This window comes from Auxenochlorella protothecoides (genome assembly GCF_000733215.1).
Source record: "Auxenochlorella protothecoides strain 0710 unplaced genomic scaffold scaffold86, whole genome shotgun sequence".
In the NCBI taxonomy this organism is placed as follows: domain Eukaryota; kingdom Viridiplantae; phylum Chlorophyta; class Trebouxiophyceae; order Chlorellales; family Chlorellaceae; genus Auxenochlorella; species Auxenochlorella protothecoides.
The window spans coordinates 41,073-62,819 of record NW_011934467.1 but is presented as its reverse complement, the minus strand read 5'-3'; the positions used below and the strand labels follow the sequence as shown (position 1 = coordinate 62,819).

General features: G+C 61.6%; 2 protein-coding genes across 2 annotated transcripts; both read left to right on the top strand.

The window, feature by feature from the left end:
- Positions 1 to 1,928: 1,928 nt before the first annotated feature.
- On the top strand, positions 1,929 to 8,224 carry F751_6307 (hypothetical protein; the record flags this gene model as incomplete). Its single annotated transcript, XM_011403531.1, has 16 exons — positions 1,929 to 2,033; positions 2,168 to 2,344; positions 2,493 to 2,736; positions 2,917 to 3,134; positions 3,348 to 3,473; positions 3,795 to 4,064; positions 4,314 to 4,457; positions 4,627 to 4,763; positions 4,992 to 5,367; positions 5,566 to 5,724; positions 5,944 to 6,102; positions 6,373 to 6,483; positions 6,690 to 6,811; positions 7,079 to 7,249; positions 7,414 to 7,561; positions 7,772 to 8,224. 16 exons carry the CDS (start codon positions 1,929 to 1,931, stop codon positions 8,222 to 8,224), a joined length of 3,120 nt encoding a protein of 1,039 aa, XP_011401833.1.
- Positions 8,225 to 12,496: 4,272 nt separating this feature from the next.
- On the top strand, positions 12,497 to 21,658 carry F751_6306 (Intron-binding protein aquarius; the record flags this gene model as incomplete). The annotated part of the gene is made up of 25 exons (XM_011403530.1): positions 12,497 to 12,586; positions 12,766 to 12,920; positions 13,051 to 13,213; positions 13,463 to 13,573; positions 13,735 to 14,079; positions 14,376 to 14,588; positions 14,797 to 14,954; positions 15,215 to 15,387; positions 15,578 to 15,662; positions 15,807 to 15,888; positions 16,026 to 16,155; positions 16,337 to 16,471; positions 16,613 to 16,684; positions 16,896 to 17,005; positions 17,193 to 17,379; positions 17,614 to 17,685; positions 17,848 to 18,135; positions 18,401 to 18,915; positions 19,141 to 19,215; positions 19,355 to 19,434; positions 19,637 to 19,733; positions 19,978 to 20,070; positions 20,289 to 20,555; positions 20,721 to 20,891; positions 21,047 to 21,658. The coding sequence occupies 25 exons, from the start codon at positions 12,497 to 12,499 to the stop codon at positions 21,656 to 21,658; spliced, it is 4,479 nt and encodes a 1,492-aa protein (XP_011401832.1).
- Between the last annotated feature and the right edge of the window lie 89 nt (positions 21,659 to 21,747).

Below are 21,747 nucleotides of genomic sequence, written 5' to 3'. Positions count from 1 at the left end.
AGGAGGCGCCGACCTCGGGTGCCAAAGGTCCCAGCCGCAGTGCGCGCCGCAAGGCCGCCAAACGGCGGCTGAAGCGCATGGGCATCCTGGCCGGCCCTGGCTCTGCAAACGGCAAGGGGACGGCGGATGGCCTGACCAAGAGGCCCAGCCCAGCTGCTGCGACTCCCGGCAGGCCGGCGGAATGCCTAAAGTTCCCTCAGCTAGACTCTGCGGCACAAGGCACACCCTTGCCTGTGGCTCCAAGGCCCCAGGGGGGTGGGCTTGGCAGGCAGGGCGCCAGCCCGACACTGGCAGAAATCCTCACGCCAGTCCCCCCAGGCGAGCTCCCAGGCGAGGGAGACGTCTTGCAGTACCGCCTCCTGGAATGCTGGGGAGGATCTCCAGAGGTGGGCAGGGGCAGTTTGACTGCGAGGGATGATAGGTCGCAGGTGCAAGGAGTGGACGGCGTGGTCATGCCATCGGCCGGCTGCTCACAGAGTCTGACAGAATGTAATCAGTATCGTCCCCCCCGCCATGTGCCTCCCTCCCCCTCGACCCTGTCGCATGGCGCAGGTGTCGTCCCCACGGCGGGGGTTGGTCTGCGCTGTGGACCCATCCAGCAGGACCCTGGTGCTGAAGCCGCACCCGCCTACCGCTGGGCATCCGCTGCAGCAGCGGTGGGAGGAGGTGCAGCGGCAGCGTGAGGCTGCTGGCATGGATGATGATGATGAAGAAGATGAACCAGGTAAGGGCAGTGGCGAATGTGCAGGTGGGCCTGTTTGCCAACAGTACCTGGAGGAGAGTGTAGCAGGAACGTATGGGTTCCCTCGCAGGGTCCCCCCCTACGCTGCGTGATCATCGTCCTGGGAGCGGGCTGGGCAGGGTGCTGACCAGCCTCACGTCCCAACCCCTGCAGAGTACGGCGCGTACGCCGAGAATGGCGCGCTCGAGGCTGCCATGGACCAGCTGGTGGAGCCCACTTGGGTGGGCAGCGCCCCGCGTACCACAACCCCTGGCCCGACCTCAGCGATGAGAGAGGGGCAGCATGCCGCTGCGGCCTGTGTCAGCGGGACCGGCCAGCGGCCAGAGGATGCCGGCGCCTTTGAGAGCCAGGGCCCGGCGTACCACTCCCGCCTGGGTCCGCCCCCCCTGATCACGGGCGGGGGCGCCGCTGCGTCGCCACCGCTCGGCTCCGCCATCGTGCCGGAGGGGGCCTGGGCCGACCTGTACGCCCAGCTCCAGGCCCGGCGCGCCGTGCTTTCCCCAGCCGGCGCGACAGCGAGCGGGGGCGTGGGCGCGAGGTCAGGGTCGCCAGTGGCCGAGGCGAGGATTCCGGCTCCCCAGCCAGCCAGCACCGCGCCGGCCCCCATGAGCGCAAGAGGGGCGGTCAAGCCACGGCCGGGGGTGCGGAGGTCTGCGCTGGGTCCGATGCTGAATGCGTTGCGGAGGGACAATGCGCTGTGATGAGACGAGAGACATCGACGATAGGTCAGATGGAGGGGATGCATGCCAGGCTGGAAACGGAGAAGGTCTGTGATTCTCCCTCGAGATAAAGCCTATGCCTCTTCGCCTCGGCAATGCCCCGAGCCAGATCCTGAAGAGTATATGAACATATGATGTCGAATGGGACAAGCAAGGGACCATGGTGCACACCAAATCCCAGCCACCCTTGCTATTACATGAAATGCATGAATACAACATGGTGGTAATATTACTAACTACATAAGGGCCCAGCGCCGGTTGCTGTAGGCGAAGCAAGCGGGCCATGGCCCCTTCGGGTGGGGTCTGGCCGAGCCGGCTGCCCGGCTGGATGGTCCGGCGGGGCTTCCTAGCCGTTCACATACGCCAAGGAGTGCAGGTGGTCCCGTGTTGCTAGGTGGGGGCAATGTCACTGCTTACAAGTTGACCAGCCGGAATGGGGTCACAGCTGTCTCCATGAAGCCCATGTCATGACCCTGCAGATGGGGGCCTCCACCTTCCTGGTCATGGCGATTTTCAGCTACCCTGGCATCTGGAGAAAATTCACTGTCACCCAAGAGTTTGTAAATCCCATGGTGAGGGGTGGTGGGCAGACGTATGGGAGAAGCAATACCCTTGCATGAGTGCACGCCTACAGATGCGATGGTAAATGGTTGCAGTTCATGTCCAGCCCTGGCCCCAAGACCCCCGTCCCCTCCACCCTCCCCAGCTCATATGCTTCTGGCTGGCACTCCTGTTTTGCGTAAGGCCTATGAGCCGGCAGGGCATGTTCAGGCTGGGGGCCATATTCCTCCTTGCCAGCTCCGCGGGGGTGGGCCTGGCGCTGGCCTCGCTCTACCTCATTGTGGCCATCATGGGGGGAAGCAATGACAACTCCGCCGTCAAGGTGAGAAGTCGTGTTGCGACGGTCCGTCGCTGCTGCAGATTGAAGTGCGACCAGTTTCCAGGCTGGGGGAGCAGACGCCCTGTGGACATGCTCACTGGAGCCCCTCCATGTCACCCTGTCCACCCCAACCCTTCCCTCCTTACCCCAGCTGGTCGTGACCCTGCTGATTTCCTGCCCCGTCATCTACTGCCTGGCTGTTTACCGAGTCATGCGCCCAAGCCAGAAGTTCCCCGGCCTGATCGTCCTCATCTTCTATGCCCTCATCGCCTGCGGCGCCTACCGCACTCCCGTAGACCTCCTGCCCCAGTTCCCACGCTACCTCCTCTTCTACACCTGCGTCGCTGTGGCCATCACCTGGGCCACCACCTTCCTCATAGCTCCCACCCCCGCAGGTGGGCCTGCCGTGTGCCGGCGAGGCTGTGCCCCGGGCTTGGCCCCTCTGGCGTTGGGTATTTGGCGTGCATGCCTGTCGGGCAGGTGCCCAGTCAGACCTCCACTTCGCTCCTCAGTGGCAGACCGCTGCAGCCCTGTCACCCCGACGAGCCCACCCCTGCGAGCACGCACTCTCGCAGGCCTGCTGGCGCGGATGGCGCTCGCCAACGGCCTGCGCGCCACCGCGGGGGTCCTGGCTGACATCCTGGACTTGACTCTGGAGAAGCTGAACGAGGAGGGGAAGCTGGCTGCGGCCTCAGGCACGGGCGATTCCGGGGCCCTCAACATCGACTCCGGCCTTTACCCCCGCGTCATATCCATCCACATGGCCTCCTACAACTCCGGGAAAAGGATCACGGTGCGATGGAGGGGGAAATCATCCGGGGAGGAGGAGGATGTGATTCCTGGCTTGCTCAGGCAGGGGGGATGTTACTCAGCAAGGGTTCATGAGATTGTGCCTTGTCAGAGGATCCGCCGGCCCCTCTCATCCACCTCACACCCCCTACCATATAGAATGCTTCCCTCCCCTCCTCTTTCATCACACCAACACCCCCGGGCCTGCTCACTGCAGGCTGCGCGGGAGCACAGCTCCAGCGCCCGGCTGGAACTGGACCTGTACCGCCCCACCCACGTCCTCGCTTTTCGTCCCTTCTGGAAGGCCTCCCTCCTGGCACGCTCCCTGCTCAGCGCCGTCACCGTCATGCTGTACCCAGTGCAGGCACGCGGAGGGTTGGTGTTCTTGGGTGCCTGGTCCGGGCCCACATGCCTGGCTGCCTGGCATGCAGTGGTGGTTGCCTGCAGGCTGCACAGCCAGGCCATGGGGCTCTGCACCCTTCCTCAGTAAATTCTCCTCAGACAGGCTTTTATGGGGGGCGTGGAGGGTGGCGCATGGGTCTGTGTGGCCTAGGGTCCCTCTTCCTGGGTGTCGGGCGTTTGTGCAGTCCTCCCCTCACTGGGCCGTCCATGCACCCACACCGGGATACTGCCCCCCCACCTTCTCTCCTCTTCCCCCGCCCAGGCCGGTCAGCTCCGGCTGTCCATGGTGCACGCCCATGCCGACCTGTTTGCCAGGGTCAGGGACAACGCCCGCGTCAGCCTGTGCCGGGCGGCGGCCTGCCTGACTGACAATGCGCCCATCGAGGACGGCCTGCAGGCACTGGGCGACCTGCATGGCGCCCTGTGCTGCCTTATACTCGCATTCCAGAGGCTGCCGAAGGAGCTGGCCCTCACCCCAGACAGCATGGCATTCCACATCATGGCCACAAACGTCCTCACCTCGGCTACTCAGGTACGGGGAGTGTTATGGAGGAAGGGCAGAGGGTGGGGACCAGGGAGCAGCGGGGGATGGCTCGCCCGTATGTGGATACGCAATCTTCATGACTGCGACTCTTGGAGGCATGCCTGATCCTGATGCCCTTGAATGTGACCCCGCTGGGCACTCTGCAGCCGAGTCTGGGTGCCCTTTGACCAAATAACTTTTCAAACATCTATCTTGGCACTGGGACAGTCTGTCAAAAATTCATACCTGCGCTTGCAGATCCGCAAGATCTACCAGGTTCTGCCTGCGGTGCTGGCAAAGGACCAGCCGCAGTCCGGCAAGGCCGTCAGGAGCTTCCTGCTGGCCTACCCAGCGGCAGACATGGCAAAGGTTGCCTACACCCCGGCCCCCGCCAATGAGGCGGTGAGGCAGAAGGGGCTGAGTGCTATGAGCAGGCTGAAGCGGAGGGGTTTCACGCGGGCGTGCCCACGCCCTGGGTGGGCGTGCAGAGTCCCGCGTGCATGCTGCTCGTGTTTCCAAGGCACAAACCCTGGGAGAATCAACATCATGCACTGCCCTCTCTTGAGCGCAGGCGGGGAGGGAGGCACTGGGCGCCCTGCAGGCCTCCCTCATTCACCGCGGCTCCACCGTCCGCCGCTCCGCCATCGGCCTGGACGAGTTCCTGCTCAGCCTCGGCACGGGCGAGGAGCTGCCGGGCATGCGGGAGAGGTGGGTATGGGTTGCAATGTCTGAGATGCAGAGGAGATGCGGCTGTCCTGTCTGGACATCAATTCCAGTGTATGGGGTGGTAATGTACAGACAGTTTGGGGCTGGAGGGCCCTGTGCGGGCCCATCAAGGCTGGGCGTGCAGCTCCCGGGAGGCCCCACCCCTTGCACCGGAATGTTACCAACCCCGCCAGCCCATGCCACCCTCTCCTCCCGGGCCCGCGCTCTCAGACTGCAGCGCCGGAGTGTGGCCAGGGTGGAACCGGTCCCCGCTCTTCCCCCCGGGCGCTGGGACCGGCTGATGGGTGGCCTGACAGTGCGCACGGGAATCACCCCCCTGCACCTGCGCATCGCCTGCCAGACGGCCGCCTCGTACGGCCTGGTCATGGTGCTGACAGGGGTGGACGCGTCGTACCTGGCCCTCTGGGAGCGCCCCATCTGGGCCATGCTGACCACCATCTCTGTGGCGGAGACCTCAATCGGCGCAGTGTACAAGAAGGGGTCGCTGCGAGTGGTGGGCACGGTGGTGGGCATGGCACTGGGCCTGGCCACCCTCTACCTTGCGGTGCTCATCAACGGGCTGAATCATGACAACCACCCCGCCAAGGTGAGGTGTCATTGTGCTGGCGTCCGGGTGGGTGATGTGGGTGCTGACGTGGATGCCGGGGAGCGATTTGTAAATGTTGGGGGAATCAGATGGTGATGCGGCGCAGAACCCACAGGCAAGTGAGCACAGCAGATGTCAATCACTGCATCAATGAACCCATCCCTCCCCCCAACCCCCTTCAATAACAAAACCTTGCAGTTCATCGTCACCACGATCTGCCTGACATGCATCTCGGCAGTGGGAGCAACCTGCTGCGCTTGGGACCCGGGCAACACCTTTGCTTACATGGCAGGCTTCTTCTGCCTCTTTGGCTCGGCGCTGCCGGGCTACATCGGCGACCAGGTCTTCTGGAACTATGTGAGATGCGTGGTTTTGGGGTTTTGATGTGGGTGGTACTGGTGAATCGGTGAGGCGGCTTGCAGGAGCTCGTCCCTCTGCTGGTCAATGACAGCGATCCAGCACCCCCCTCTCGCTACCTTCCCGGAGGCCACTTGTCCCGCATGCCACTCCCATGCCCCATCACGGCTCGCCTCCTGATACAATATTCCCTCCTGTCTTGGAATCAACCCTACGCAGGGCCTGCTGCGCAGCCTGATGACGGTGCTGGGGGTGCTGATCCACATGCTGGTGGCGCAGGTGGTGTTCCCGGTTTCCTCCCGCCAGACTGCGCGGGGACTCATGGCGGCCAGCCTGGGCGCCCTGGCCGGCCAGGGCGCGGCCATGCTGCGCCGCCTGGTGCCCACCGAGGGGGACTGGGCCGGCGGCGACGGCCGGCGGCCGCCCACCCTTCAGAGCCTGCACGGGGCCGCAACCCGTACCAGCGAGGCGGTGCAAGGCGAGGCGGCGTCGGGCGAGGCGGGCCCTGGCCGCAGGGTGACCCTGGAGGCGCCCGAGCGCAGCCCCCGGGACGGCCTCGCCCGCAGGACGGGGTCCGGGGCCTGGGCGCGGCGGGGGCCCGCCTTTGTGGCGCGGTCTAGCCTCTACTCTGGGGGCTGGAGGGCGCAGCTGGTGGCCGCCTGGAACCAGTTCCGGATTGAGGCCGGGCCGGGCGTCATCAGCGAGGACCCGCGCCCCGTGGGGCCTGTGTTCCTGGACCTCTACAAGACCATCTGGCCGGTGAGCGGGGCCGGGCGGGCACGGGCGTCGGGGGGTGGGGGGTGCCTGGAGTGTATCTCTGGTCCTGCTTAAAAGTTGTGTGTCTTCACAGACCTGCCGTTCCGTGATGTCACTGGGGAGGAGCAAGCGCCCCAGTCAATGAATCGCGAGGCCTTGCTGCTCACAAGGGCCAAGCCTCAGGCTGCTGCCTCCTCCAAGCCTCGCAGGCCGCCACCAAGATCGCGGGCATGGCCCCGCTGGTGGATGCGCTGGCCTTTGAGTACGAGCTCTTCCACGTCCCGCACCGGTTGCCGGTGCGCTCCGCCTTCAAAGCGCAGCGCCTCTTCAGGTGGGATGGAGGTTTGGCAGCAGGGGAACCGGATGGGGGGGTGGACAGAGGGGGAGTGCACGCTGGCCTTGCCACAAAGTCACCAGGGTCATGACAAAGGGGGTGGCATGGGCTCTGCAGCTGAGCAATGACGAGCGCAGGGGCTGCAGTGCCACAAGCGCTGCGCATGCAAGTACACCAGAGGAGAACCCTCGCCCAACAATCAGCCGGCACTGCATTCCTCCTCCAACACCGGTCCCACCTCTCTCGCACCCCCCAACACCGCAGGCACATCCTGAACACGCTGTCCACCTTTGCTAATAGCATGGATGCGCAGCGCCTGTCGCACCTGGCCCTGCTGGAGCATGAGAGCGAGCAGGTGGCCTGCCTGGGGGAGCAGATGCGGCAGTCCCTGCTGGGGATGCAGGGCATGCTGCAGGGCCGCGTCGCCGTGGCCGAGTGAGTATTTATTTCTGTATGGAGGGGGAGGGGATTGTGTCTGATAATGTCTGTCCTGGTGAGATTGGGGCAGATGCTAGGTGCTGCGATGCCTCAGGACATGGTTGTGGGTGGCAACTTTTCCTGCCTGTACCACAACTCCAAACACCATATCCAAACGACAGCGCCCTGCGCTCGATCGAGGCGCTGGACTACCACACGGAGGGCCTCTTCCTCCATTTTCTCACTGACCAGCTGGCCGGCAGCTCCGAGACGACGCTGGTGGTCCAGACGCTGGCGCTCATCTCCCTCCTGTTCAACCTCACCTGGGTGGTGCGTGGAACTGGCGGTTGGTGGATGGGTGGTTGGTCCCCTTCTCAGGCATGCAGGCATGCCCGAGTGACCCAGGCTTGGCACAGGGAAGAAACCTGAGCAGTGCTTGCTGCCACAAGATCTGATGAGGGAAGCCCCCCGGCCGGCGCTCAAGCTGCCAATGGCACAACGATTCACAGCCCCTTCAACCCCCACCCACCCACCCTGCAGCTGCGGCGCCTGTCCATCAACCTCATCTACACCTTCTGGGGGCAGAAGTCGCCGGAGGCACGCCTGGCAGAGTCCTTCTTCGCAGATCCCCTGCGCTGGGCCATCGACGAGGACCTCATCTTCGCCGCGCAGGCGGCCCTGGGCGTGAGCCTGGCCTCCGCGCCGGACGCCTCGCTGAACCACGCAGACGACTCTGTGGACGGGGAGGCGGCCGGCCCGGACCCAACGGGTCCCGGCAGCAAAGAGCCGCCGGGTCTGCCTGGCACCGCGCTCCCCGGCTACTACATTCGAAGCTCCGCAGACCTGCTCACCCTGGCCAACAGCTCACGTGTGCTCAACCATGACGCGGTGGATGGAAGGGGCGCGTCCCAGGCTGTCATGCCCCTGCTGCCCGCCGGCTCCCTGCAGAGACTCCCCGAGGAGGGGGGTGACAGCTCGACGCAGAATGCCTAGTTCGTCTCTCGTAGATGGGTGTCTCCCTGAAGGATGCCGTGCAGAGCGCTCGGCTGAAGCTGTCTGTGACACTTGAACACATCCTCCTTGTGATACTGGCTACCTTGTCGTGCTTTACTACTTTAACTGGTCTGGGTGTTGCTGAGACTGTGAATAATCTGCATCAACAGGAATGTTGGACTTGCCAAGGGGGATACTGCAAGGAAGCAGCCTGAACACTGGGACGAAACTTTGGAGTGTTACATGAAGCATTTACCGTACATGTTTGGTTTCAAGAATAGCCTGGTGTCCTTGAGCCTAGGTAACACCCTAGGCTCGTGCCCTGCAGATGCATCCTCCTCAGCTTCACCCTTGTGTCAAACCACTCTCAGGCGGTTGTACACCATGTACACGGAGAATGCCAGCCACAGGTAGCGGTACCATACCAGCTGGCTCGAGTGGCAGGTCATGGCCCTCCAGGGCACCACAGGGCTCAGGGCGCCAAAGGTGATCTTGGGTGCAGAGCCACCTGCAGCTCGGCCGTGGAGCAGCTGTGACACCCAGCCGGTGAGGGATGGCAGGGGCGAGTACTTCTGCCACAGGGGGAGGGTCTCCTGCCATGAGGTGTGGTGACTTCGGCAATGGCTGTACGGTGCTTGTGGAAGTGGACCAGTGGTAAGGCAGAATCAGCTGCCCATGAGGGTCGTACTTCAACCTTGTGCTGCATGCCAACCCCTTACAAGACAGACACCCCAGCCTCCCATTACCAGGAGGTAGAGCTGCAGGGCCTTCCTGCTGCTGAGGACAGTCTGCACCGCACAGTGTGTAGCTATATGATTGTGATGGCCCGATGCTCCAGCAGCGTCAAATGTTAACACCTATTGACAAGATTGTTGTGAAACGGTCAGGGGTTGTCATTTGATCTGACAGCTCGGGTGCCCACAGTGCTCTCAACTGCAGCAGCATTTACAAGCTCGTATGAATCCTCTCAGCACCATAGGGGAGTAATATACAGCTCACATGTGTCGGGTCGACCACCTCCAGGCTCTTCTGTACATGAACGGCTGCCTTTGAAATCTGCCAACTCGATCCATCCTGGAGCCCTGGGTCATCAATGCATGTGACCTGGCTGCTGGGCACCTGATGTTGGGGAATGGAAATGATGTAGGATGACGAACAGCATCATGGTCTGGTTGTCTACTCAGTAGTACGCCTGGGAGTAGTTCGGTCCGATAGCCCAACACTAACCCCGAGCACAGCACAGGAGCGAAAGAGTTCCCGTTGCCTAAGTGGCCCTAAGCCAGCGGCATTGCCTGTGCAGGAGAGAGTCGATGGTTCAAGCAAAATCGGTTTCCAAACATTCAACGCAGTGATGTGGGGCCTTCCATAAATGACGTACCTGTAGAGAGGCACAGCACGCTGACAGAGGCACCCGTCTGCCTCAGGCCAACGATCGTGGGCCCAAAGAACATGCACTCGTCATCGGGGTGAGCCGTGACGAGAAGCCATCTCTGCTGCATGCCACGGATGGTGCGAATAGGTTTCAATTGTATCAAGGCGCCTGTAGAGATGCGTTGCCCCGTCTACAGCTGCGCTAAGAGGTATGTCGAGTATCGTGACTTCCGCGCATCAAGAAGTCTCTTCAGCTGTCGGTCTCACATTCTACAACTATGTATAAGAAGAGATGGCTGGCGGCTCTGACTGATTGCTTAAACAGATCGAGATACAGGTCGTTGAGGGTCCAACTACTAGCATGTTACAAAGGTGAAGTACTGTAGGGTACATTATATGCATGCACTCGGTCAGAATTTTGGTACACAAGATGCATCTTATCAGTCAGCCAACAACCTCCGTCTCCTCTATCCCGTCGATCCGGTGGCAAACTGAGCCGTATCGTCACGGACATTGTTTGCAAACATGTACACCCGACTCCCACTCGCCAAGCACGAATACCACTTCTTCTGTGAGACGTGCTTGGAGGCCGCCCGCCGCGCCTGCCTCGCCCAACAAGTGTGATAGTGTTGGACTGACTTTTTGCACCATGCCGTGGCCATCATGGTCCAGATGTAGTATACGTCATAGAGTGCCCACTTGGGAATGGTTTCCTGGAGGATTTTTGGAAAGAATCCTTACGGAGGAGTGCACAGAGACTCACAGGAACTGTTGATGCCTTCAGACCACAGGTCCATGACACCTCCAGGATAGTCCATACTCACCAGGATCTTGACCCTCAGCACCCTCTCCTTTTCCTTCTTGAAGTTCATATAGTGCACCAGACCGTTGTAGCACGCGGCGTGCATGTGAGTGTACTTGCCGCTGTTCTTATCAAAAGTGAGCGCCTACAAGGTGGAAAGAGGGGCTGCACCTTGAGTTCTATGCATGAATGATCTTCATTGCAGCCTTGATCGACCCATCAGTGTTGGTGTGGAAGCGCCTGGTAAAAAGGAGAGATCCAGCCTGGCACCAATTGGGCTGAAGGAAGCCTGGCCAAACTCACCCCAGTTGGGCTAAAATAGTTCACAGCCTCATGTATATGGCCGGCGACAACCTCAGTCGCCCACTCCGCATCCTCTCGCAGCGAAGGGTCATCGATGCACCGAACCCGGTCGGCATCAATCTGTACAAGGCAGAGAAAAGCAGATTGACTACAACTCACTGACAGACCGGGGGTACGGCCTCCGGACCAAACAACCCTAAACACGCCCAGAGCTGCATAACGATCGCGAGACCTACCCCCAGCACTCCGCAAGCATCTCTCAGCTCTTGTTGACGAGATTTTTTCAGTGACTCGTCACTCACTGCGCAGTGCATTTGGTGGAGGGCTTGTGTGAGGCATGGGCAGCCCCGAGCGTCCGGCCCTACATGATCACTCCTGTCCGAAACAAATAAGACGTCGGAGCAAGTTTCAGGAGACTCATTGCACCTACATGCGCTGAGGCATAGCACGCTGACGGTGTCGCCTTGCTTTTGTAGCGCCTTGAGGGTGGGGGCGAAGAAGTAGCTCTCCTCGCGAGGACGGGCTATGATGAGCAGCCAATGGCCATGATCTTGTCCTTCGATCTTCTCATAGCCAAGCGACGCCATGGTACCTAGATTAAAAACTCTTTAAAACTTTTTAATGGCGAATAGATCTTGCGATTGACCCGCTCTTATGTACAATACGTCGGGTACACTGGTGGGCCGCGGAGACCAAAATGACGTAAAAAATCCATCGAGGATTCTGGGGAAGCTGGAGGGAAGTGCAAAGACATAGGGAGAGGCGAACGCCAAATGCATGGAGCTACTGTAGGTCTTGTCTTAGGCATCGATAGAACTTCAGATGCGTAAAAATTTTCATTATAGTTGCAAGGATGTTGCGGCTGCTGTTCTCGCGTGTTCGAGGTAAGAACCAGCCACGATTCCAGCTGTGAGCATCTTCAAGTCCCCCCCGCCCCAATCGTGAGTTTGGAGGAGGGGGGCAGAAACATTGTTGACATAGTTTTTACGAGTTCCGCCTGTTTATGGCAGTGCACATTGTGGAGCAACCAGGTGGCACTATCTCGATAAATCTGATGCTCCAAAGTATCCCTCCAACCCTTGTCTGCCGACGGTTATGTGATGAGGATCCACCCTTTTGATAGCATGCACGAGCAACTGTGAAGTGCAGGGCACAGTAGTGACGCGCATGAGCATTCATGTTCAACAGGCACCTTTAACAACAGGGTGTCTTTCAAATCGAATTTCTATGTCCTCCTCGATGAAAAGGCTGCGAATATTGCCAGAAGGCAAGGACCGATTATCAGCTCCATGAGCTGGCCAGGTATCTGGCGCATCTCCCACTGTTAGCCAAGACATATGAAGGTCATCTATGACCCAAAGCTTATGTTACACCAGACATTGCGCATCGACTGACTGTTGAACTTGTTGCTGATCTCTGTTTTACCGATTTACATCTCTTACCAGTAATGGCAAGGCAGCCTCAAGCCCGCTGCTCCTGCAGTTGTCGGTGGAGAGATCGGGGCGCGCAGCATGCGAGCTGAGGTGGGGTGTCAGTGCACGATCGTGAACAGATTAAACAGGTTCCCCACTTCCCTCTTCCCATATCGTTACATCCATCAAGATGTATCTGAAACCGCGAACTGTCTGCTGAAGCTCTCGTGGCCCTGTCCATGCCTGGCTGCTGCGGCATCAAGTGCTGCAGTTCCGACAAGGTGTCCGCGGACGGGGCTTAGCTGGCACGCAGCGTATTACACTTGGTGAATACTTATATTATACCCTCAGTAACGTGCTTAGAGTCTTGCAACGACCGTCGCGATGGCGAAAACAAGCAATACAAAGCCAAAACGGGCGGGCCCAGCGCCCAAGTCCAAGGCAGCACAGTCTGGGGCCCTCACCATCGCCGAGGTATAGATTTGGATGTATTCCATTGTTTGCACATGAATTTGAACGTGGGGAGCCCGTCGTGGCCGTCCTGAGGCTGAGTTTTTGCATGCTGCATGGCCAGTTCCTGGGGTGGGGTGCCAAACGATGCCCTCCCAGCGCAGTGCACCAAGCCCCACCCATGCCGCACACCTCACCCGCAGATCAGCAAGGACAAGCTGACTCAGCTGGCCAACAAACACTGGAGCAGCGCGGTGCTGGCGGGTGGGGAGGCCCCTGCCTTCTCCGAGGAGCTCGTCCAGCAGATATACCGGGATGAGCTGGGGGGCGGCAGCGACAGCCCACCCTCCCTGCGCAGGTGTGCTGCAGTGCATCGCTGACTGAGGGCGACGGCCTCCTGCATGGAGGGGGCCATTGCCTCTGCCTCTGGTCAGGAGGAGAGGCGTGGCGTGTGCTTGAGCCGCCCTTTCTGTCCCACCAACTCACAGGGTGACCATGCTGGAGTTGTCGCAGTACCTGGAGAACTACCTCTGGCCCAACTTCCCCGAGGAGGGCGCCACGTCAGCCCACGTGCTGTCCATCCTGGCCATGGTCAACGAGAAGTTTAGGGAGGGTGTGCCGGCGTGGACGTGCTTCCGCCAGTCACGGCCGGTGCGGAGGGTGTGTTTGGGGGAGAGTGGTTCTGGAGGGGGGAGATGCCGTGCAGGGCGGCACGGGCTCCGCAGATTCAGCTCTGAGGTGTGCTTGAGTCTTACACCACTCCAGCTTGCTTTCAGATATGCTGGAGTGTCCTTGCTGTCTGGTGAATGGGCTCGCCAGTCTGAGTAGTTTGGGATCCATGAAGCATCTCCCAGGCATGCCATGCCCATCACCCGATTCTTCCACCGCCCTGCACCACAGGAGGTCTTCCCGGCGTTCTTCCGCGCCTTCCTCGCGCTGAAGGCCACGGACGGCGAGCTGCACATGCATGAGCGCATCACCTACCTCCTCTTCGCCATCAACGCCTTTCAGGTGGGTTTGGTTGAGGGGGGCCGGGGGTGGGGAACTAGTTGTTTGGGGCATGGCCGCGACGATGCCCATTACCGCCCCGTCCTCGTCTTCCATCTCCACGGAGCCCTCCACTACGGTCACCGCCACCTTGCGACTCTGCAAACTCCCCAAACTCCACGCAGTCGCTGGAGGAGGAGGCGGTGCGCAAGGAGGTCCTGCGCCTCGTTTCCCTGCCCCTCTGGCACGCCCTCTCCCCCGGCCGCCTGCAGCTGGAGCTGCACGATCACCCGGCCCTGCTCAAGCACTGGCGCCACGCGGCGCGACGCGAGGCCAGGGCGGCGGCCGCCGCGGGCGACGCGCACATGCCCGTGCAGCGCCGCCCCGAGGCCAGCTTCCTGCCGGCTCTCGTGGATGAGTTCCTGAGCGTGCTGGGCGGCGTGCAGGAGGAGGGCACGGACCGCCGCACCACGCTCTACCTCGAGCGCTTTGTCGAGTTCCTGACCGACCTCCTGTCCCAGGCACGATCCGTGGGGGGGGGGAAGGGAGGGTTGGGGGGTGTTGATAGGGGGTTGATACGTGGGGCATTCATGTGCAATGGGGGGAGTCGGCTTGGTGGACGCTGTGAGGAGCGGGTTTGTGCAGTACACCTTGCCTGGATGCAAGGCCTGTGCATGCCGGGGCAGGCGGCTGGACACGAGGTGAAGCACTGCCTCTCTACAGCGAGCAGCGCTAGCCCGCCCGTGCTGGCTGCAGAGCGAGGCACTCCTCGTCGCCCTGGCATGCCTCACCCTGTTCCCTCTTTCATCTGTCCCCGGTCCTGCAGCTGCCCACCCGCCGTTTCGTGCACGCCCTGCTGGATGACCGGGCGGTGCTGGTCAAGTGCACGCTGAGCCCGCTGTGCTCGGGGCGGGGGCAACAGGGCGTGCTCTTCGCCCAATTGGTGGACCTCTTCCGCTTCTACTCCGGGTTCCCCATTGCGGACCACACGGGGGAGGCCCTGGGCGAGGAGGAGGTCGTCGCAGCGCACTACGAGAGGGTACGCATGGCTTGGGCAAATTGTTTATTTGTGTGGATGAGACTGAGATGTATCTTTGAGCTTTATCACGAGGCGGCGGCCTTTGGTGTGGGAAGCCCTGGCTGTGGATACTTCCCGACTGGACCCCTGACCATCCAACCTGCTGAGTGTGAGTCACACCTACACCCTCCTCGACTGCTCATCCCTTGGATCCCCTTGCGCCGCGCAGATCCAGGCGCTGCAGAGGCTATTCTTCCGTCACGTGCCTGAGCTGCGTGACCTGGCCCTGGCGTCCTGCGCCCAGGTGCAGCGCCGCGACGTGCTTTCCAAGGCCCTGCACGGCCTGGAGCCGGCCACTCTGCGCCGCCTGGTCTGCCGCCAGCTCAGGTGGGGAAGGGTGGGTGGCGGATTCCTTTGGGGGGTGAAGCTCAGAGTGCGTGTCCTTGTTACCCTGCCTTCTGTACAATAGGAGAGCCTGCAAATGGTGGGGCATCTCCGCTGCACTGTAGTGTCGTCGGCCGCCCAGAGCGTTAAGAACGCCGTACCCTGGTGCGGCCTTCCTGCACACAGCCCTCACTCGCCTGCCCATGCTTTGAGCCAACCTAGCATCCCACCATCACACTGCCGGCCACTCCACTCTCATCCAGGCTGGTCGGCGAGGACGACCCCTGGGCAGAGGACCCAGAGTTCCTGGTGGAGGTGGCGGTGACGGCCTACGAACGCCGCCGGCTGCAGGCTGAGACCGTGAATGCCATGCCCCTGTACCCCACGGAGAGAGTGCTCTTTGACGAGCACCAGGTCCCCACCCTGCACTACACCGGTGAGCTAAGATTTTGGTGGAGTCAAGGATCATGTGACTGTGGTTGAAGTGTGCAAGGTGAGAAGTTTTCAGGACTACACTGTCTTTGGGTGCGCCTCGTTTTCTGCGAAATGCTACCAAGACGCTGCATCCTGCCATTGGCGCCTTCATCCAACCCCCACTGCACCCACCCCTCCTCTGCCATCTGCAGGGGAGACTGTGCTGGCCCTACCCAAGCTCAACCTCCAGTTCCTGACCATCCAGGACTACCTCATGCGCAACTTCAACCTGTTCAGGTGCGGGTCCCCAGGGAGGCTGAGGTGATGGTTTGCCATTCGTGTGCATGCCAGCACAGTCATTGTCGTGCCTGTCTGGGTGTGCCCCGGACATACACATGAAGGATCCAAGGACTCACCCGCCACTCGTCCCCAAATCTGCAGGCTGGAGGCCACGTATGAGATCAGGGAAGATATCGCAGATGTGCTCCAGCGTGTGCAGCCCTATCTGCGGGAGAACGATGAGGTAGGAGGGTCTACACTGGAGAGGTCGCAGGGGGATCGGCGTGGTGGCGTGGGTGCAAGTCCTGTCTGTATGTCCAATCGTCACTGCCTTGGTGAGTGACTAGCATTCGCTGCACCCATTCACCTTCCACCGCCCAGGTGGGGTTCAATGGCTGGGCGCGCATGGCCAAGAACCTGGAGGGCTTCACCATCACGGAGGTGCAGCCGCCCAAGGTCGGGGAGATGAGGCCAGCCGCCGTCAGCGCGGAGGTGGTCGTGGATCTGAGCTGTGAGTGGCGCGCTGGGTGGACAGGGGTTGCATATGGTTTGTTTATGGGAGAGTGATGAGGATGATGGGTTGGGCGGACTGGTCTGCAGTGTGCCCGACCTGCCTGAGTTGGGACAGCATTGCGACAATGGAGAGGTATCTGGTTTGGATCTCGAATTCTCATTCTTCCTTATCCTCGCAGCCCTGCGCGAGGATGTGCGGCGCGAGTGGGAGGAGGTGAAGCAGCACGACGTGATGTTCCTGCTGACCCTGAGGCCGCCTGATGCATATGCGCAGTCTGCCGCAGCAGAGTCTGGGGCGGGTGATGGCGGTACAGGTGAGCTTGGGGGTTAGGGCTGGGGCATGCAGCATTCATCCATCATCAAAGGAATGCCATTGGCTGCTGACCTTGGGGCATGGCACTGCGAGTCTGCGCCTGCCACTGCCAAGCCGTCCGCTTCCACTCCCCTTGCCACAGGCGCCAGCCTGATGAGAAAGTACGGCCTGGACTATGTCCGAGGGTGTGAGGTCATCGAAATGCGGGACGAGGGTGAGTCGACTGGGAGGACTGGAAATCGGCCTGTGCATTGCCTGAGCGGCGGGTCTGCATGTCTTGTGCCATCGACTGCCTGGTCTACCTCGGGCGTGGCCTGGCCTGTGATCTGCCGAGGGGGAACATCTCAACATGTCCCCAAAGCAGGAGTGTAGGTGTTGTTGGGCATTGAACGCACAGCTGTCCCACACGCCCCTCCCTCACGCAGATGGCCAGCTTCTGAATGACTTCACGGGGAGGGTGCGCCCCGACCAGGTCACACGTCCCAAGGGCTCCATCCGAACCATGACGGTGGCTATGGATGCTGCGCAGTACCAGGTCGGTTGAGTGGTGGGGTTACTGGAGGATGGAACATCGCCTGGATATCGCTTGCTCGCTTGGCAGGGGGTGTGGGTGGTTCTGTACTCGTGCTGCTGGCTCCCGTCGGCGCCCCTTGCTTCATCTAGGTGTGCGTGCGGCGACCTGGTGTCAGCCACCCCCTCTGTTGCTCCTTCCTTCCATGCAGATGGACATGGATGCTGTAGAGGCATCGGGTGCGGAGGATGTGTACGGCACCTTCAACCTCCTGCTCCGGCGCAAGCCCAAGGAGAACAACTTCAAGGCGGTGCTGGAGAGCATCCGCGACCTCATGAACGCCGACTGCGCGGTGCCGGCCTGGCTCCACGACATCCTGCTGGGCTACGGCGATCCAGGTGGGGAAAGGGAGAATGTTGGAGGGGTAGGACAGGGGAGCTCCTGTCAAGGGGACTAGGGCAGGAGGACTGTATTCTGACCAGTCTGACCTGCTGGGGTTGTGTGCTTGTTGTTCTCCAGCAACACGGCCAATCCAGTCTAGTTTGTCCCCTGTCATGGGTGGCAAGCCGTCCCCTTGTCCATGAGATGCCACACCCTTCTTCACCTGCTCATACCTCCTCACACCCCTGCAGATGCGGCGCTGTACAAGAACATGGAGGACACGCTGCAGACCATCGACTTCAAGGATACCTTCCTTGATGCCGGTGTGTGGACTGGTCGTGTTGGTGTGAGGATGAGGTCGTATGAGGACGGTGTTTGCATTAGAGGTAGATGAGAAAACAATGCAAGGCACGACTGCTTGGCAGTGATCAAGCACACTGGCGCGTCACCAACCTGACTCCCCCTTCCCAACAACATACTGCCAGACCACCTGCGGGAGGCCTTCCCGGAGTGCGACGTCAGTCTGACGAGCTCGCGGGCTGATGGCCAGCTGGTCCGCCCCTTCCGCGTCACCTTTCCTTCCTTCCGGGAGGATGACGCAGGGGCCAAGGCCAGGCGCCCCACGTTGCACGCTGAGGCCTACACCGCGGTTGACCCCGGGCCGTACCCTGAGGACGAGCCGCCGCAAAACGGCGTGCGGTTCACCCCGGTGCAGACATCTGCCGTCCTTTCCGGCGTGCAACCGGGGCTCACCATGGTCGTGGGGCCGCCAGGTAAAAAGGGAGGGGAGGAGGGACCGCGGTGGAACGGCCTGCGAGTGAAGGGCTGGTGCTCGGGACGATGTGATAGATCTGATCCTGAACCATGGGCCTGCTGATTGTTGGAAATGTCAGACACCGCGGGACCTTCAGCTGCCTCCGCCGCTCACTTTGTTTGTCCACGCAGCCTGGACTGTCTCACCTCCCCTTTCCAATCTCCTCCACCACTTCCCCCATACTACTCATCTCCCCTCTTTCCCCCCCCCCTCCCCTTCAACAGGCACTGGAAAGACCGACACGGCGGTGCAGATCATGCACATCCTGTACCACAACTGCCCCGGCCAGCGCACGCTGATCATCACGCACAGCAACCAGGCACTGAACGACCTGTTCACCAAAATCGTGGAGCGCGACGTCCCCGCGCGCTATCTCCTGCGCCTGGGCATGGGCGAGGCCGACTTGGAGACGGAGGAGGTGTTCTCGCGCGTCGGGCGCGTGAATGCCATGCTGGCGCGCCGCCTGCAGCTGCTGGCCGAGGTCGAGCGCCTGGCGCGCCTGCTGCGCGTCTCCGAGTCGGTGGCCTACACCTGCGAGACCGCGGCCCACTTCTGGCTCCTGCACGTGCTGTCGCGCTGGGAGCGGTTTCTGGCGGCGGCGAGAAAGGGCGGCGAGGCAGGTGCCGTGGCTGCGCTCTTCCCCTTCGCCGAGTACTTTGCTGACGCGCCACAGCCCCTGTTCCGCGGCGCCGACTTTGACGAGGACCTCGAGAAGGCCAAGGCGAGCTTGATGGAGAGGGTGTGGAAAGGGGGAAACCAATTATCTATATGTGTGTGAAGTGCAGATGGGCATAAGGAGGGATCCCCGTAATGTTCTTGTAGCGTCTGGGCTGCAGCTGTTCAGATAGTGCACGGCGAGCTGTGCCTGTCTGGCCAAGTTCTGCATGGCCTGGTGGGATCACATGTTTCAATCCGGCCCCTCCCTTCTTCAACCCTTCCCCTCATCTCATTCCCACCCACACAGGGATGCTTCCGGCACCTGCAGCGCATGTTCCAGGAGCTGGAGGAAACGCGGCCCTTTGAGCTCCTGCGCACCCAGGTGGATAGCTGCTGGATGTGTGGGGATGGCCGAGTAGCAGGGTCGACCTGGCTCTGTCCTGCTGGTCTCGCTGCATGGCGCCAAAGTACGTTGCCCTCCACGCGTCTGCCTCACGCCCACCCCCTCTGCCATGCCGCAGGCGGACCGCATCAACTACCTGCTGACCAAGCAGGCCAAGATTGTGGCCATGACCTGCACCCACGCGGCCCTGAAGCGCAGGTGCGCCAGGGGGATGTTTGATACGTGGCGCTTGCAGGGATAGGGGATCATGGAGGCTCGCAGGGTGGGCATGATGCTGCCCATGGGGATTCAAGGTTTTGAGGTAAGATGCAGAACTTTCGTGCTGTGCAGCGACGCGCCCCATGTCGGAAACCCTGCGAGTATCTGCACCATACCTGCCACACCCACCCTCCCCCCGCAGGGAGTTCCTGGAGCTTGGCTTCAAGTATGACAACCTGCTGATGGAGGAGAGTGCGCAGATCCTGGAGATCGAGACCTTCATCCCCATGCTGCTCCAGGTGGGGGGATTGTAGGATGGCAAGTGCCTGTACAGTGATGACATCACGATTAGTCATCGTTGTCATCAATTGAGGATTGATATTTAGGGAGGGTGGTGTGACTACGCGCGGCAGCGGCGCTGTTTGGCCTTTGCATGAAGCAACTTTGGTGTAGGCTGCCGGCGGGGCAGCCAGGTGGCTACCAGCTCACAATCCCCACACCACCCACTTCCCAACCTCCTCTGGTCACATTTTACTCGTACAGAAGCAGGAGGACGGTGTGAGCCGGCTGAAACGGGTCATCATGATCGGGGACCACCACCAGCTCCCGCCCGTGGTGAAGAACATGGCCATGCAGGTGCGATGGGAGTGGGTGGAAAGGCAGGCGCGGACCAGCCAGGAAGGGGGCGGTCAGTTGGGACTGTTGGCTCAGGGCACCTCTGGCCGCACTGCAGAACCTCTACCTCCCGCCCTGTCGGCCTTTCCAATCCCTGTTGGAGGATGCCGGTGCGCCATATTGACCTGCTCTTCCCATGATTACCCACCCACCCCCTCCTCGTTCGATACCCACCGCAGAAGTACAGCAACCTGGACCAGCCGCTGTTCACCCGCTTCATCCGCCTGGGCACGCCCTACATCGAGCTGAACGCGCAGGGGCGCGCGCGACCCAGCCTGGCCAGGCTGTACAACTGGCGGTACAGAGACTTGGGGGACCTGCCGCACGTCGCGGCGCTGCCGGCCTTTGCCGCGGCCAACGCGGGATTTGCGCACGACTACCAGCTGGTCGACGTGCAGGACTACAACGGACGGGGCGAGACCTCCCCCATGCCCTACTTCTACCAGGTGATGAGGCGGGAGGGGAGGAGGAGGGGGAGGGGGGTGCTGCTGCTGCCTCTGGGGCCACACGTGTGTCATGAACAAAGCCCTGCAACAGCTCCCATCCATGCTCAGGACCCTACCACCCCCCAAAAAACAACAAGACCCAATCCTGCACCAACCTCCTTACAGAACCTGGGCGAGGCCGAGTACCTGGTGTCGGTGTACCAGTACATGCGTCTGCTGGGCTACCCGGCCTCCAGCGTCGCGGTGCTGACCACCTACAACGGCCAGACCGCGCTGCTGCGGGACGTATTCCAGAGGCGCTGCGCCGCACACCCCGCCTTTGGCATGCCCTCCAAGGTGGGTATGGTGGGGTCGAGGCGGGCAGGGACTGGAGTGGGGTCGACTTGGGCGGCAAAGGGAGAGTCCCATGGGATGGGCGTGCTGCGTTGCACACGCCACATTACTCACTCACACCCCCCCTCCCCATCCACCCCCCAACCCTCAACCCTCAGATCGCGACGGTGGACAAGTTCCAGGGGCAGCAGGCGGACTACGTGCTGCTGTCGCTGGTGCGCACCGCCCACTTTGGCCACCTGCGCGATGTTCGGCGCCTGGTGGTGGCCATGTCCCGCTCCCGCCTCGGCCTCTACGTCTTCGGCCGCGCCGCGCTCTTCTCCGAGTGCTACGAGCTGGCGCCCACCTTCCGCCAGCTCACGGCGCGGCCCACGGCCCTCGCCCTGGCGCCCCACGAGCGCCACGGCGCCTGCGCGCGCCCCGTGGGGGAGGCCCCCCCATCCCCTGTGGTCGTGCCGGACGTGCAGGCCATGGCCGTGCTGGTGGCGCAGATGGTGGCGCACTGGGAGGCTGCGGCCATGGCGGCCGGGTACGGCGGCGGCGGGCAGTATCCTGCGAGCGCACCGCCGGGCGACGATGTCGGAGTGGAGGAGGGCGCAGCGGCGGAGGGCGCAACGGGGGAAGACCCCGATGATGATGGGGTCGTTGAGGACGAAGACGCTGCTGATCCCGCGGAAGAAAAGGCGGACAACAAGGCTGGGGCGGAGGAACCTGATGAGGCTGGAGAACAGAGAGCCGAGGAGGGCGCAGGGCCGATGGCAGAGGACTAGGAATTAGGATGGTAAGAGTCCCTCAGCACCCTGCAGTCTGACATGCTTGCGACTCCCTGCCCTGCATCCTCAACCATAAACAGCATGTT